At 52.4% G+C, this 16243-nt stretch overlaps 2 protein-coding genes across 2 annotated transcripts; one reads left to right on the top strand and one right to left on the bottom strand.

The window, feature by feature from the left end:
* Nucleotides 1–6488: 6488 nt before the first annotated feature.
* Nucleotides 6489–7448, top strand: LOC135326382 (olfactory receptor 14C36-like). Its single transcript, XM_064504265.1, has one exon. It carries the CDS (start codon nucleotides 6489–6491, stop codon nucleotides 7446–7448), a length of 960 nt encoding a protein of 319 aa, XP_064360335.1.
* Nucleotides 7449–14753: 7305 nt separating this feature from the next.
* LOC135326383 (olfactory receptor 14A16-like) lies at nucleotides 14754–15308 on the bottom strand (the record flags this gene model as incomplete). The annotated part of the gene is made up of 1 exon (XM_064504266.1): nucleotides 14754–15308. A coding segment is annotated over one exon (555 nt), but the record flags the coding sequence as incomplete, so codon positions are not given.
* Nucleotides 15309–16243: the final 935 nt, after the last annotated feature.

The raw sequence follows: 16243 nt of genomic DNA on the forward strand, positions 1-16243 counted from the left end.
GCCTGCTGGCCAGCACATCTGCTGAGGGACAATCAGGCAGCTGCAGTGGAAGTGACCTCACAATCACCACTGCAGCCATGGCCCCTTTTCCCACCTCTCCCCATCCACCTGCCCATATATCATCTCTGCTGGGATGAGTGGTGGTGTGATTCTCTTCTTGACCTCAAAATGGCTCCTACGAGCACACAGCCCGTGAGGTTCCTGTACAAGAAGTGACCTCACCAGCAAAGCTGTAGATGTGTCACTTCTATCTTGTTCTCTCCTGCTTTTTATCTGAGTTGTCCATGCTTCTGGGCCCCACATTCAGGATCCCATCCATGTCCCTTTACTGGCACCTCCCTCTCCCCTACGCCTGTGGAATTACACACACATGGTGGGACAGCTCACATGGCAGGATGAAACTGGGCTCCTGGGGAATGCAGGCTGGGGTGGCGAGGAGGTGCAGGTGTGCTCTGTGCAAAGGGGTGGCTGGAGTGCACAGGGCTTTGCCTTGGAGCAGGTGATGAGCCAGTGGAGACCTTGTAGTAAGGAGAAGATGACAGAGCAGCCTCGGTGACATTCTGGCAGGTGTTTCAGCTAATTCAGGATCTGCTTGGCAGGATCCAACAGGAGGCTTCCCTGGGGGGCAGAGGGGCCATGAGGCCTCTGTAAAGACAGACTAGGCAGAGGAAGAGAGGACAGAGAGGCAGAGGAAGGGAGAGGAGACATGCCCATTTGAATGCAGTAGTTTCTCAGAACAAAGTTTGTACATTCAGAGTGTTGCCAGGAAGTGGTGTATCATGAAGAAGAAAATATACATATATATAAACATATGAACTCACGTAGAATAATTTCTGTAGTGCATTCATATGGGGCTGCCAATCAAAAAAAGAGAAAATAGTCATTAGAATTGATAAAGAATATTTGAAGTTCTGAAAAAATATATTTTTTTCAGTTCTATTTTCAGTTCTTTTTCAGTTTCAGTAATAGCATAGAGCTATTTTTTGTATAGATTTCAGCAGTGACAAGAACTTTACATAAAGGCTCTTATAGACACATACAAACGCCACTGCTGCCTGAGATGCTCTGTGTAGCTGTGTTCCCATGTGGTGCTGGGAAATGTGACCCAGGAACCGTGAGAACCTTTCTGGAGCATTAGCTGGTCACCAGGAGAAGCATCTCCAGATCTCTCAGTGGGAGGTCTATTTCTATCGACTAGAAAGGGAAGTCCAGACAACTGGGTTAGCCAGAGACATCTGCCCTGAAGGGGTCTGGCATCAAGTGAGCTAATCCCCATCCCTGTTGTCATCTCAAATGGAGTCACACTTCATGCCCATGCAGGGAGTGAAAAGGGAGAGTGGCTAGATGTGTAGGGACTCCTTTAAGACATCACTATATCACAGGTACATTGAGATTGGTGCAAATTAGGCCATGGATAACTAGAGCATTTTCACTGAAGCTGATCAGCCTGCTTCCTCTATCAGCTGTGAGTGCGCAGCACCACATGGTGTGACTCGCTGTCTGCAAAGAGCGAGGAGCTGCAAGGATGATCCTGGGCAGGGAGTGGTTTGAGGGTACTAGACTTGTGCGAGACAGAAAGATACCATTTTTAATAGTGTAGGCCTTATTATGAAAGAAATCCTTAGAAACTGTCAATAGAAATGAAAGAAGAAAGAAATGTAAAAAATTATCTAAAGCAAAAAAAAAAGTTTCTTTACACTTTTCAGCTTTTGAAACTTCTGTGTGTTCTTATTGCCCTGGGAAAGTGATTTTTCAGAGCTGGGCTGGGATGCAGTCCCCGGGTCATGGACAGCTGGTGCCATTGCAGGTGCCCTGGTCCCCTCTGCCCAGCCTCCCTCTGCAGCTCCCAGGGGCTCCAGTCTCCCGCAGGTCCCCTGTGAGAGCTGCCAGGCCCAGACAGGTGCCTCAGAGACACCGGGGCCTCTCCAAGTGCCACTGGGTGCTTGTGGTTGGACACCTGAGCTCTGCCTGGAAAGGTGAAGAACTGTTTTCAACATTTCAAAAATATGAGCTCACTTTCATCAGCTCAGATGATTGGCTAATTTTAATGTCAATGTTCTCCTATGGTGAAATAGTGGAAATCTTCAGGAAGGGTTCCCAAAGCAGCCAAGCCGATCTCCCCAGATGTCCAGTAGTTTTACTAAGTCTTGGGGTGGACCATCCTTGTGTGTGGCAGATGCTGTCCTTAAAGACCTGATGGCTTTCCAGAGCTCCTGGGCCCTTCAGAGCTGTCGCCCATGGGTTCCCCCACCAGTCCCCTGAACAGGCCCAAGTCTGCTCCTCTGGAGTCCAGGGTCTGCGCTCTGCTACTCTCCTTCCTCACTCCCCTCAGGATCTGGAACTCTACTTTTTCATGGTCACTACAGGCAAGGCAGACACTGCCTATCCCATCCCTGATCAGTTCCTCCCTGTTTGAAATTTCCAGATACAAGAAAGTATCATGAGTATTGTCCCATCATGCCCCTGTGCTAAGAAGTTGTCCCTGATACCATCCAGAAACCGCCTGGTCTGCTTGCACTCTGCTGCTTGCCCTTCCAGTGAATGTCTGGGACATGAAAATCACCACCACCACCACCCTAAGAACCAGGGCCCATGATCCACAGACTTGTTCACATTGCTTAAAGGAGACTGCAGCCAAGCACTCACCCAAAACCTTGCTTCTTCCATGGAAGAGCTCCACACATTTGAGCTGCCCCTTCACACAAAGGGCATCCCCCTTCCTCATTGTCCCTGACAGTCTCTGCTGAAGAGCTTGTACCCTACAAGGAGAGCCCTCCAGTCATGTGGGTGATCCCACCACGTCTGTTATTCCAGTGATGTTGCAGTCCTGTGACAGCTTGTGCTCCTGGCTGTGCCCCAGGCTGCAGGCATTTGCATCTGTTTGGGCTACAGAGCTTCAGCTGTGGCAGAGAGAACACATTGGTCATGGTGAAACCTATTAGCAAGAGCCAAGGACACCGTGTGTACAGTGGTCCCACGTCAGAGCAGAGACATGCTGGAATAGATTGCAGATGGCAATGTAATGGTGAAAGGAGGTTCCCACTAAGAGAGCAAACCCTGCAGTGCCAAAGGCAGGGAGAAAGAGAGTTGGGCTGTGCAGGAATGTCAGAGGAGGTGTTTGCTGCCTGAGCTGACTCTGCAGCACTGTGGGGCCTGTGACAGAGGTGAACTGATCTCGAGGCAGGACAAGGTGCCACAGAAGAAAGTCCCTGGGCCTGAACAGCCTGTGATCCAGCCACCCTGAGGTCATCATTAGCCCATTCCCTGTTCATAACATCCAGGGGTGAGAAGAGGTTCAGGAGGAGGAGAGCAAGAGGGTTGGAGAGTGCAGAGAGTAGAGCAGAGAGACCTTGGTGTGATGTGCCTCCCATTTATGCAGCACACTTGAATGTAGCTGAGATGGACTTGGCCTAATGGCAGTGGTGGGATCCAGTTGTTTGGGCACAGGTAGGAAACCTGAGACGCCCTGGGACACTTGTCCAGCACCAAAGGGGCATGGTTTTCCTGTAGGTGCCATGCTGTATATGCTAGAGAAGTGGTTGTGCTGGACACCCCAGCCATCTGACGTGGTCCCTGCCTATGGCCTGTCTTTATGTCCTTAAATCACATGTCTGCACTGAATTCTGTTAGCATTTTGCACTGTAGGTGTCTGCCTGTATCTCTGCTTCATAGTGAGTGAAGCTCTAGTAGTAGCAGTAGGCATCCAGTGTCATTACAGATGGCCAAGGAAATTCCCCACCTGGCCCCCACCTGATGCTCTAGAAGGATATAGGTCTCAGTTGCTCCATCAGAGCAAGCAGACACTGGCACATGCCTTCAGCCACCTCTGTCTCTTCAAATGTCCCCAGGTATTTGTGTATGGGCAACTGACTCCTACCCTCCATCTCCAGTGATTACAATGGGAGCTTAGAGAAGGAGCTTGTTTGCAGACACCTCTATTGTGCACACTTCAGCTTGGGCAAGGGGAATCTCAGCTCCTGTGTGTTTGTGGAGTTCATGGGAGGGATATGAATCCCACTGCAGCTCAGGGGCTCCTAACCTGGTGTACAGTGCTTCAATGGACTCATCAGAATCAAAACCTGAACCATGTGTCAGTGAGCTCCCTTCTTGTCCCCGTGTAGGTGTCCTGCCCAGATAAGAGATGGGAATAGGGACATCCACAGTGGGACATTTCCACCTCTTTCAGATAACCATCCTCTGATGAGACTAACTGTAATGCTGGAATCAGTCTTCCTTCAGTGTTTAGAGAGGGACCATCAGTGATTATTTTAGTCTGCTTTACATTTCCCAGGAGGAGGGAACACAAGGGACAGAGAAATTCAGGCCTTCAGCTGGGCCTCTGCTCCTGAGTGGGGCCAGGCTCCTGGGATGGAAGGAGCTCATGGCAACCTGGCAGCACTGCCCAGACACAGCTGTGTGCAGGAGCAGCTCCTCTGCCAAGAGCAGCAGGGCTGCGGGCACTGCCTGCTGCTGCTGACATGAGATGAGGCAGTTGCACATCTCTGACAAGGCAGTGTGGAGTGGGAGGACAGAGAAGAGGTCCTCGTGGGAGAAACCTTCACAGCCCTTTGCACGGTAAGGCTCTGGCTGTAGAGCAATACTACTGAGGTTCCTGGAGGGGACTTCTGAACCCATCCCATCCCATACCATGACTGATAGGCTTTTTAAGAATTGCTCTCCCCGTTCTTCTAGTGCATAGGTGGAGGAGATCCTTTAGAGCAGGGATTCCCTGGCACATGGTCACAGGGACAGGGCACGCTGCTCCCTTCTCCCAGGGGCAGCTGCGTGGGGGTGAAGCCTGCGTGTGCCCTCAGCTCTGTGCAGGGCTGTAATTCAGAGAAGTTCAGAGCAGTGATTCTGCCACCTGTGAGGGTCAGCACTCAGCCTGCCCAGGGAGCTCCCCACGGCTCTGCGGAGAGAAGCTCTGGGTGAGAGAAGCGATCCTCCCAGCAGGGCAGGTTTATTTTCCCACCGAGAGTGTGCTGAGTGGATCAGGTCTGCTCACAGCTCTAGCTCATGCACAGGCGATGTCTGAGGAGCCTTTCCAAGAGGAATATCAAGAGAAGGGCTACTTGACAGAGAAGGCGCTTTCCTTCAGGTGTCCGGGCTTTCAGTTCCCTAATTTTGTCAGGGAGAAAAAAAGAAAGAGTTTTCTGTTTTATCAAGGAACTGGGACTCCTGAACCTTCAATCTGAGAGATTAATAGGTTTGTGAGAAACCTCAACAAGCCGCTTCATGCACACGTTAGCCTAGAGACAGCATCAGAATCACCTTTGTGGCCTCATAGGACTTTATGTGACCTTCTCCTTAGGATGTGCATGCACAGAGATGCCCCTGGACAGTGCCCTGATCTGGGAGGTTTCTGTAGGGCAGAACTGAGCACACAGTGGCTGGGATGGGGTCTGTGAGCACTGACTGCAGTTCTGACATCAGCACTGTGAGTTGGGCAACAGAGGAGTCTGCATGGAAATGAGCTTTCCCCAGCCCCCTTCTAACCTGTGGAGCTCCAGGAAATGCAGACTGTGGGGTTGGGAATTGAGCTTACTCTACCTTAAGGGGAGCCCATCTCCAGTCCTAATGGTCCTTTGACCATTTCCTTGTGGTGTCCTGTCAGGCTTTGAGCTGCCCCCTAGAAAGGCACAGCTGTCTCAAAGCATCTCTGTGATATCTGAGAGACCCATGAAGAAGCTGCAGAGATGCTGAGAGTATGGACATGGTGGTGGGAGGCTGTATATGAGCATCTGAAAAGAGCCCTGTGTGTCCTTGGCTAGAAGGGGAGTGTGGAGACCTTCCTCAGGTGCCCTGAGAAAGGGTGAGAAGGTTGGAGACCTGCACTTAGAAACTGCACTCCTCTGCTCTCTGCAGTGGATAGTTTCTTTTCAGGGCAACATCATCCTTCACTCAAACAGCTCCGAGCACAGGACAGCTGGGAACAAGGCTAATAGACAGACAAGATGTCCTCACTCTGCAGTAGGTAAAAATGAATCTGATCTTCTCAGGACTCACAGTAGAAATGCTGATAATTTATTTCTGCCTTTAAGGAACACTCCCCAGGGGTGACAAGGACATCTCAAAGAAAATAAACACTCTTTTAAAATCCCTAAAACTCCGTTCCTCAAGTCTCATTAATTAGAACTGAGAGTGAAGATGCTGAAAAGCCTTTCCACAAGGCGAGTGGATTACATTTGACTTTTTGTGAAATTGTGAATGTCAGAGCTAGTTATCGCCATTCCTACTACTGTATAGCAGGACAGACTCCTCTGGAGTCCGCAGGCAGAGGTCCCTGCTCCTCACAGCAGCACAGTAAGCCAGTGCAAAGTGGAGCTCAAGCAAGGCAGCTGCACAGAGATCCTCTAGGTAAAGAGAGAGGCAATGTGGGGGATGATATGAGAACTGAAATACTTGGGGGCTTTTTGCCTGAAAAGTCTCTCCTAATGTCTCAATGTCTTTTCCTCCCTGGACAGTCCCCCATGCCTGGAGATAACAAAATGTCCAACAGAAGTTCCCTCAATGAGTTCCTGCTCTTGGCATTTGCAGACACACGGGAGCTGCAGCTCCTGCACTTCTCGCTCTTCCTGGGCATCTACCTGGCTGCCCTCCTGGGCAACAGCCTCATCATCACAGCCATAGCCTGCGACCACCGCCTCCACACCCCCATGTACTTCTTCCTCCTCAACCTCTCCCTCCTCGACCTTGGCTCCATCTCCACCACTGTCCCCAAATCCATGGCCAATTCCCTCAGGGACACCAGGGCCATTTCCTACTCAGGATGTGCTGCTCAAGTCTTCCTGTTTGTCTTCTTGTTAGCAGGAGAGTATTGTCTTCTCACCATCATGGCCTATGACCGCTACGTTGCCATCTGCAAACCCTTGCACTACAAGACCCTCATGGGCAGCAGAGCTTGTGTCAAAATGGCAGCAGCTGCCTGGGCCAGTGGTCTTCTCTATGCTGTGCTGCACACTGCTAATACATTTTCAATACCACTCTGCCAAGGCAACACCATGCAGCAGTTCTTCTGTGAAGTTCCCCAGATCCTCAAGCTCTCCTGCTCAGACTCCTACATAAGGGTAGCTGGGGTTATTGTGCTTAATACCTGTTTAGGATTTGGGTTCTTTGTTTTCATCGTGCTGTCCTACGTGCAGATCTTCACTGCTGTGCTGAGGATCCCCTCTGAGCAGGGACGGCACAAAGCCTTTTCCATGTGCCTCCCGCACCTGGCCGTCATCTCCCTGTTTATCAGCACTATCATGTTTGCCTACCTGAAGCCCCCCTCCATCTCCTCCCCAGCTCTGGATCTGGTGGTGGTTGTTCTGTACTCGGTGGTGCCTCCAGCAGTGAACCCCCTCCTCTACAGCATGAGGAACAAGGAGCTCCAAGATGCCCTGAGGAAAGTGATTTCATGGACATTTTTCAGTAGTGGTAACACTGCCATTACTCTCCACAAATGACTCCCACTGTATCCCTTACCAGGACTGTGTGCTGTTTGTTCACTTTATTTTTAGTATTACTATTATTATTACTATCAGTAGTAGTATTTGTTATCATATTGCTACACAAATACTTGGATGCATTCCACCTTTACTGAGCCTGCTCTCTCTCACCTGGTGCCCATGTAAAACTGTGTCTTACACTGAGTCAGAGCTGACTCCCCCACAGTATCTCTGTAATAAAGTAGGTTCTTCCTGGTGCAGTGCCTGAAGGCTGGGCTTCCTCCAAAGCTGGTGTCAAGAACAGTCCCAGGGAAATCATGCCAAAATGGGCTGCTGCTGATGGGGTTCTCCATGGGTTGAAGAGCAAAAAGCTCATAATCATGTAATGATCTCTTAGAGACCAAGGGCTGGGTTTAGGACTCACCCATCGGTGTCCAGTGACGGTGGAGGGGATGAATGGTCACCAATTTGCATACCAAGAGCTGTGCCACATGTTAGGGCCCAGTGTCAGATGCCTGTCCTTCTGGAGGGGAAGCTGGAGCTGCCAGGAGAGCCCAGGGGATCTCCTGGGACAGTGTGTGCCTGGTGCGGGCAGTGAGGGGAGCCTCACAAAGGGAGAGATCCTCCAAGGTGGAGTCACCTAAAGGTAAAGTGCTAAACCCAGGTATCTGTGGGCAAAGGAGGACTCTGCAATCCCAGGAGAGGCAGTGAAGACTCAGCTGTCACGCGGAAGGAAGATTGGAGAGTGATTCAAGTCACCCTCTGTGAAATACCAGGGGCGGGATCTGGAAGTGCACCTGGACACAACTAGCACCCGTGGAAATGCTCCATGAGAACAGGGGAGGGGTGTGGGAATGGCCAGCAGGATCAGAGGAGGTTTTGGGAGAGATGAAAAGAAAGTGGAACTGGGTTTGAAAGTGTCTTGGAGAGAAAAAAGCTGACATTTAATCCAAGGCAATGTTCAGAGTGTGGGTACAATAAAGTGAGCTCACAGTGCACAGCCAGAAACCCTCGTTGTCCTGGCCCTCCACATGGCCTGGGAAGTGGCTGAAGAAGGATTAATGCTCCCCACCCTCCCAGCTCATCATGACATTGTCTATCCTGATGGGTGGCACCAAAAAGAAGCCTGGGACTCTTTGTCAGAGCTTGCGTTGAAAGAAGCTGGACCTGGGAGCTACATCAGTTTGCTGCTGTCCCCACATGTACTTGTGACAGTCTCCACCACCCTGTGCACTGGTGCTTACCCCAAAAGTCACACCCAGACAAGGCTCCATGCCTAGCTGGAGGATTGGATGTCCTGCTGTGAGCCCTGGGAGGACGAGCCCTCTCCCGTGTCCTCTGCAGGGCTGTCAGGGAACATGCAGAGGAGATCTACTGGGTCTGTAGGCCATCCTCAGCTTGTGGGGGGCCTCAAGCAGGGTGCCTCAGACCAAAGATCCAGCTCAGCTTGTTGCTGCATGAACAGAGAGGAGAAGCTGTCCCAGTAAACTCCTCACACACCCAGCCCCTTGTACCAGCCATTTCCAGCACTGGCCATTCCCCACTGTAGTGAGAACACCTGTGGAAGACCTGGCAAGGAGTCAGGGGCTGGCAGAGTACGTGGCAGCAGGCCCAGCATGTGAAACTACACACTGATCAAATTCCCATCAGGGCCAGGCATGAATATTCCCTTTTGTTAACAACGTCTAGCTGCTTCCCGGAGAGTAGCTTCTCTAGGTTAGCACAGCTGAGATAAGGAAATAGTTCTAGTAGATTTAAGAGGACCTTAGGATACAACGAGTGGCGCTCCACCTGGGCGTCCAACCCATGCATCCAAACCTTGCTTCCAGCAGTCTCCTTCCAGTAACCTCTCCTCATGGTTCCCGGGGCTCCACATGCAGCTTGGAGTGTAAATCCTTTATTAAATCTATCGTGTTTAACCCCTTATGAACGCTGAGTGTCTCTCTCTGCCAGTATCCAACCTTCTCTTGCCCACCTTGTGGTCACATTTGGTGTAGTTGGCAGGAGACTGCTGTGGAGATGCCTCTTTGGAGGCAAAAGGACAAGGGGTAGGTGGGGAGCCACGCTCCTGGGTGGCTGCTATGGGTCGGTTGGCACCCGGTGGGCTTGCAAGCTGGTGGGTGGGTTGCCCCACCGCATGGCCAGAGCTAGAGGGTGAGCTGGCAGCATCCCCAGAGTGGCTCCTGGAACTGGTTTCCCAGCTCCAGCTGGAAAAAGCAGGGCTGGCAGTGTGAAAGGTAGCAGGGGATCTGGGGTGGAGCCTACTGACTGCTCTCCGCACCCTGGACAAGGCATTACTGATGCAGCACCAGGGAAATGGGCAGTTGGAAAGTGATCTCAAAACTGCTAAGGAGGCTCGCCAACCTACCCAGGAGGTTGCAACTGCAACCACAGATGGAGCTGAGAAGCTGGAGCACCAACAAGCCGTTTTGGCCACCTGCATTGCAGATTGCCGGTGGTGACAGGGGGGTGGGTGAGTTGTCTGTCCCCTGGCGGTGCAGGCACAGGTGCTAAAAGTGCATTGGGATCCAGAAACTTGGGATGGCAATATCTGGGACCCCAACAAGGCACCCAGCTCAGAGTCAGACACAGAGCAGGAGCAGGAGGCAGCTGCCTGGCCGGTGGCAGAGCAGCTGCTCACTGCACCGAATGCAGCCAGTCTGCAAGGGACCACAACTACTGGTGATTTAAAGCATCAGAACTGCAGGATGTGCAGGGCGCTGCAGGCAGCAGCCCCATGAAGGGTTGTTAGAGTGGCTGTTCAGGCTGTGGGATGATGAGGCAGAGGCGGTTCATTTTGCTAAAGAGGTTGGTAGGATGGGATCTCTGCCCCAGGGTCCCAGGAAAGCGCAAGGGAGATCCACGACACCCACTGCCCCACCAGTAGCGTGCATGGAGGGGGAGCTGCCAGTGGCACAAACAGAGGCCAGGCAGTGCTGCCCCTGTTGTACCCGCTTAGTTCTGCATCAGTTGCCGACCAAAAAGCGTTAGATCCACAGAGGACAAAAGCCTGGGGAGGTGTGGCAAATTGATGATCTTGGACCCTTAGCAGAGAGACAGCAGCACAGACATGTCCTGGCTGCTGCAGATAAATGTTCTGGTCCATTGTACACCCACTCCTGTGCCACAGTTACCCAGGCTCACACCATTAAGGCATTAGAAGACTTGATTGGGTTATATGGTTCCCCAGTGGAAAGCCAAAGTGATCCGGGCACTCATTTTACAGGGAATGATGTTTGGAATTGGGCTGCAGGGTGGGTAATAGCCTGGACACATCACATACCCTGCCATCTGCAAAGGGCAGGACTGACAGAGCAAATGAACAGGCTGATCAAAGAGCAGCTGTGCAAATTGTCCTCTGCTGGTACCTTCACAGGTTGGAGCAAAAATGATCGTCAGGCAGCTACCTGCCTCAGTGACCACCCACCACGTGGCTCTACCCCGTATGCTCGTTTCCAAGGAGAATCCATGGAGCAGCCACATGTGCTTAGAGTGCAAAGGCTGCACCCCCAAGCCTGCCTCCCCATGCGAGCCAAGCCCGGGAGTGCAGGGTTGGGTCTGCGATTGCCACACAAAGAAATAACCCTGGAACTGGAGAGCTGTCATCTTGTGAGTATGGGGTTGGTGGTCACCATACCTCAGGAGCATTATGGTCGCTTGGTGCCCAACAGTAGTTTAGCTCTCCAGGGTGGAGGTGGACATCGTTGCAGGTGTCATTGACTTGAACTGTCCTCGAGGAGGTGAGAATTGCGATCCACTACACCAGATCCCAACCCCTGCAATGTGCACAGGGAGACCCAACAGCCCAACTGATATCTGAGCAGATAGCAGTCCCCACTATCCAGGCAGGAGAATCTTGCAGCCCGCTCAGCATCCAGGCAGTGTTGGGTATACAGGGTGCATGATCCGACTAAACCCAAACAGTTGGAGGGGGAAATCATTGCTGATGGGCCAGGAGGCACCCACCCGGTGCTAATCAAAGGGGAAAGTGCCCCAGTCCATGTTCCCTCCAGGAGACTCTCACCCAGAGAACCGAGACCTGATGAGTATGCTGAGTGGAGCCGTGACATTGCTGCTCTCCATCTAACCCTATACTCTGACGGCAGTTGGGACACTGACGAACCTGCAGTAAGCACATCAAACCCAACATCCAGAAGATAACAAGCCTACTCCAAGGACCATGTGATGTAAAGTCCAAAGAATCAGTGTGGGACAACCCCTGGCAGCGACTGTCATCATGACTGTCAGATTTAGGACAATGGGGAAATGCATTATACTCCTGGTCTTCTGGGCAGATTAGTTTTGCATGCATGTATGTTATAATTTACTATACATATTTGCTATAATTTAGTTGCTTGTACACCTTAGCTGTTAGTTAAGCTAATGCCTGAAAGGCATGTCCAAACCTTGCCTACACACTGGTGGCACCAACACCACGTCTCTGTCAGCCAGGGGGTGGAGAGCAGTGAGAACACCTGCAGGAGATCTGCTGAGGAGTCAGGGGACTGGCAGAGTATGTGATCGCAGCCCCAGCGTGTGCTCTCTGCACATTGACCGAAACCCCTCAAGGCAGGACATGCATATTCCGTTTTGTCAACAATGTCTCACTGCTTTGCAGGCAGGAGCTGCTCAAGGTTAGCGCAGCTGAGAGAAGGAAATAGTTCTAGGAGATAAAAGAGGCCCTTAGGATACACAGAGTGAGTCCTGTCTGGGTGTCTGACCTGTGCGTCCAGCAGCCTCCCATCAGTGACCCCCCCATGCAGCTCCCAGTTCATTAAACCTACTCTGTTTAACCCCTCACGAACCTCAAGTGTCCCTACACCAGTATCTGACCCTCCCTTTCCTGCCTTGCAGTCACATCATCCTCATACCCTCTCAGAAAAAAACAGCACATTTCTGTTTACACTTTTCCCACGGGCCCTGGGTTTGTTTGCCTTGCACCCTCATTTGGTGTTTCTGAGATTATTGCCCTGGTAATTCCTGTTTCAGCCAGCAATTCCATTGAACTAGAACCTCCTTTTACTAGTTGGTGGTGGTATCCTGCAATCCCTCATGCTGTTGTCTACTTAGAGTCACCACAAGTCAGGGGGAGCCATCTGCACACACACACATTCACAGCTGACACAAGAGAGCTTCAGTCTGGGGGACCTTTAGAAACCTGAGGGTTTGGCCAACAGAAGCCTCCTGAAGTTTTACAAGGAAAAGGGGCAAGTCCTGCAGCTGGGGAAGGATAACTCCCTGCATCAAGGCAGCATGGGACCTTACCAGCAGAGGAGTGACCCTGACATGATGGGCCTGGCCATCGTGAGAAATCCCACACGAGCCAGTGGGGCATGCTCATTGCAAATAAGGCCAGAGGTCTATGGGCTGCATTAGGAAGAGCTTGGCCAGCAGACAAAAGGAGCCATTATCCCCCTTGACTCAGCACTGGGGTGGCCACAGCTGCAGCAGTGTGTCCCCATGAGGGGCTCCCAGGAGCTTCTCTTGGTAGTGGGAAACAGCATGAGAAGGGGAACAGCCACAAACTGCAACTTGGGAGGTTCAGGTTGGACATTAATGTGAATAAATGTCACTCGAGGAGTAGTGCTGTGCTGCCAACGATCACCCAGAGGGAGTCTGTGATCAGCCCCTGGCCCTGTGTTTCAAGAAACAGCCAGTGAGGATGGAGAGACACCAGTAAAGGGAGGGAGATCCTGGAGTGAGAGCAAGGTGGGGAAGCAGGTTAACAGTCTGCAGGCACACAGCAGCAGGCATGGGACAGTGTAGGACAGCCTGTGGTGGAGAGAGTCAAGGGCACAGGCAAGCCTGAAGGCCACTTGCCCCCCAGGGGACCCCAAGAGGTGTCATTGTCCTGCACTCGGCATTGCACACCCCCCCCTGCAGCCTGCCCCCAGGAAGAGACCTTGTCCGTGCACAAAGGGATGGAGTGAGGAAAGCCAGAGCTTGGCTGGAGCTGCAACCAGATGCCTTGGACATGGCAACTGCTGTCATTAAATGACTCCTAAATGATCCCCCACCCACTGCCCAGCCAGTGGTATGCTCCAGGATCCGCTGGTGTCTGGTGCAGAAGAGAGGCCATGCAAGGCTGGTCTTTTACCCTCTGTTGGGATACAGAGACCTGCAGGAGGATGGAGCTGGCCATGGACCACCCCACAGCTGGGGTGAGCAGCCAGTGCTGGAAAGGGCTGATGTGAGGGGCTGCTCTGGGACGACGGCCCTGCAGCAGCTTCCCCACTGTGTCCATGCAACACAGGGAGCAACCTGGGCTCTTCTCTCCTGCACCTGCCATGTCCTGCTGCCTTTCCCAGCAGACCTGCATTTGCCTGCAAGCCCATGGCTGTGTGCTCCCACACTGCTGTTCACATGCAGGAGCTGCCTGATGGCATTTTCCTCTCCTGGGCCCTTTCCAGACCAGACCAGACCCTCCCCAGCTCTCCCCACCTCCCCTGCCCTCTCCCCAGCCCACCCAGCACAGCAGACCAGGCTGGGGTGGCCCCACAGCAGTGCCTGTGGCAGGGGGCTGCAGAGCTCTGGGCACTCACCCCACAGCCACAGCCCCTCTGCAGGGCACAGCAGCTGCTGGGGGGCAGAGAGGGGTGTCAGCCTCCCCATCAGCCCCCGGGCTGGGGACCAGCAATGGCACAAGGCAATGGAGGCCAGGCACTCCAGGTCTCCACTGCTCTCATGACCAGAGATCCTTAACCTGGCTGCCTGCAGCCCCTCCGGCACCTCCTGCGGCCCCAGGGATTGAGCAGCCTGCCCACTCCAGGCACATGCTGGCCCTGGAGATCCTCTGTGCTCCCTGGGTGGCTTCATATCCCCTTCCAGCAGGAATGGCATCTGTCACCAGCCCTGTAATATGTGGGACAGTCCCCGGCAGATACCTCTTGACCACTCACCCCCTCCAGGGGCACTGGCCACCCGCAAGGGACAGCTGAATCCAGCCCTCCTTCCCTAACACATCACTCTACGAGCTGATGCCCCTTAGCCCATGCAAAACCCAGGCACAGCAACAGGGCCTTTTCAGGCACAATTCCCTGAGTGCATTCTTGGCTCCAGATGGGAAGAAGAGCCCATCGTTTAGGCAGAGTACTGAGAAAATCCCCTTTTATTACAGAGAAGCTGTGTGAGTGGTCAGCTCTGACACAGTGAGGGGCAGATTTACAGAAGGCCTCTCAGTCAGACAGATCGGGCTTGTATCTCTGGAGAAGTCGGATGCATTCAAACATTTGTGCACAAACATGAGTATCACAGATAGAATGTGCAAAACAAAAGAGCTGCCAGAGATAAACTGGAAATGACTTGTGAAGAGAGGTGGGCAGCTTATTGCTGCTGAAATACTACCAGTTGAATCATTTTCCTCAGTGCCTCCTTGAGCTCCTTGTTCCTCATGCTGTAGATGAGGGGGTTCACTGCTGGAGGCACCACTGAGTACAGAACAGCCACCACCAGATCCAGAGCTGGGGAGGAGAGGGAGGGGGGCTTCAGGTAGGCAAACATGCCAGTGCTGATGAACAGGGAGACCACGGCCAGGTGCGGGAGGCACATGGAAAAGGCTTTGTGCCGGCCCTGCTCAGAGGGGATCCTCAGCACAGCAGTGAAGATCTGCACGTAGGACACCACAATGAAAACGGAACACCCAAAGCCTAAACACATACTAACCACAAGAAGCCCAAGTTCCCTGAGGTAGGAGTCTGAGCAGGAGAGCTTGAGGATCTTGGGGATTTCACAGAAGAACTGGTCCACTGTGTTGCCTTGGCAGAGTGGTATTGAAAATGTGTTAGCAGTGTGCAGGAGAGCATAGAGAAAACCACTGGCCCAGGCAGCTGCTGCCATTTTGACACAAGCTCTGCTGCCCATGAGGGTCCCATAGTGCAGGGGTCTGCAGATGGCAACAAAGCGGTCATAGGCCATGACAGTGAGGAGAGAATACTCTGCTGATATAAAGAAGAGAAGGAAAAAGACCTGGGCAGCACATCCTGAGTAGGAAATGGCCCTGGTGTCCCACAGGGAATTGGCCATGGATTTGGGCACAGTGGTGGAGATGGAGCCAAGGTCCAGGACAGAGAGGTTGAGGAGGAAGAAGTACATGGGGGTGTGGAGGCGGTGGTCACAGGCTACGGCTGTGATGATGAGGCCATTGCCCAGGAGGGCAGCCAGGTAGATGTCCAGGAAGAGCGAGAAATGCAAGAGCTGCAGCTCCCGTGTGTCTGCAAACGCCAGGAGGAGGAAGTCATTCAAGGAGCTGCTGTTGGACATTTGCTCCTTTAGGGCACAGGAGGATTTTCTAAGGAAGAAGAGACATTGACAAATTAGGACACCCTTGTCTGAGCAAAGATTTCTCCTAAAACCCTCCCAAACACACACAGATTACCTCTCCCCATCTCAGGAGCACCATTATTGAGCTCCATAGCTCAAGCTTTGGTTTGTGCTGGCTGAGTTTGCTATGAGGAGCAGTAGCCTCTGCCCGTGGGCTCCGGAGGAGTCAGCCCTGACCTACAGCCCTGCGTACATGCAAACTGTGGTGACTAAAATTTCTATTCCAAGTTCCGGTCAGATTTACTCCACTCATAATGTTGAAGGGATTTTCAGCATTTTCACTCCCAGTTCCAAATAATGTGGGTTCATGAATACTTTTGAAGCTTATTGTGTTTTCTTTAGCTGACTCTGTCACACCGGAGGAGGATTCTTGGAGGTAGAAATCCTCAGCATTGCTGCTGCACTCAGAGGGACCAGCTGTGATTCCAGAGAGGCAAAAGGATTCCCTCTGACTTTAGTGCAGAGGCAGGAGAGCTGGCCTGTCCATCTGCCTT

Source organism: Dromaius novaehollandiae, unplaced genomic scaffold (genome assembly GCF_036370855.1).
Source record: "Dromaius novaehollandiae isolate bDroNov1 unplaced genomic scaffold, bDroNov1.hap1 HAP1_SCAFFOLD_27, whole genome shotgun sequence".
Classification (NCBI taxonomy): Eukaryota; Metazoa; Chordata; class Aves; order Casuariiformes; family Dromaiidae; genus Dromaius; species Dromaius novaehollandiae.

Bases quoted from the DNA above. Each gene is read 5' to 3' on its own strand.
- LOC135326382 (XM_064504265.1), top strand. From the start codon at position 6,489: ATGTCCAACAGAAGTTCCCTCAATGAGTTCCTGCTCTTGGCATTTGCA.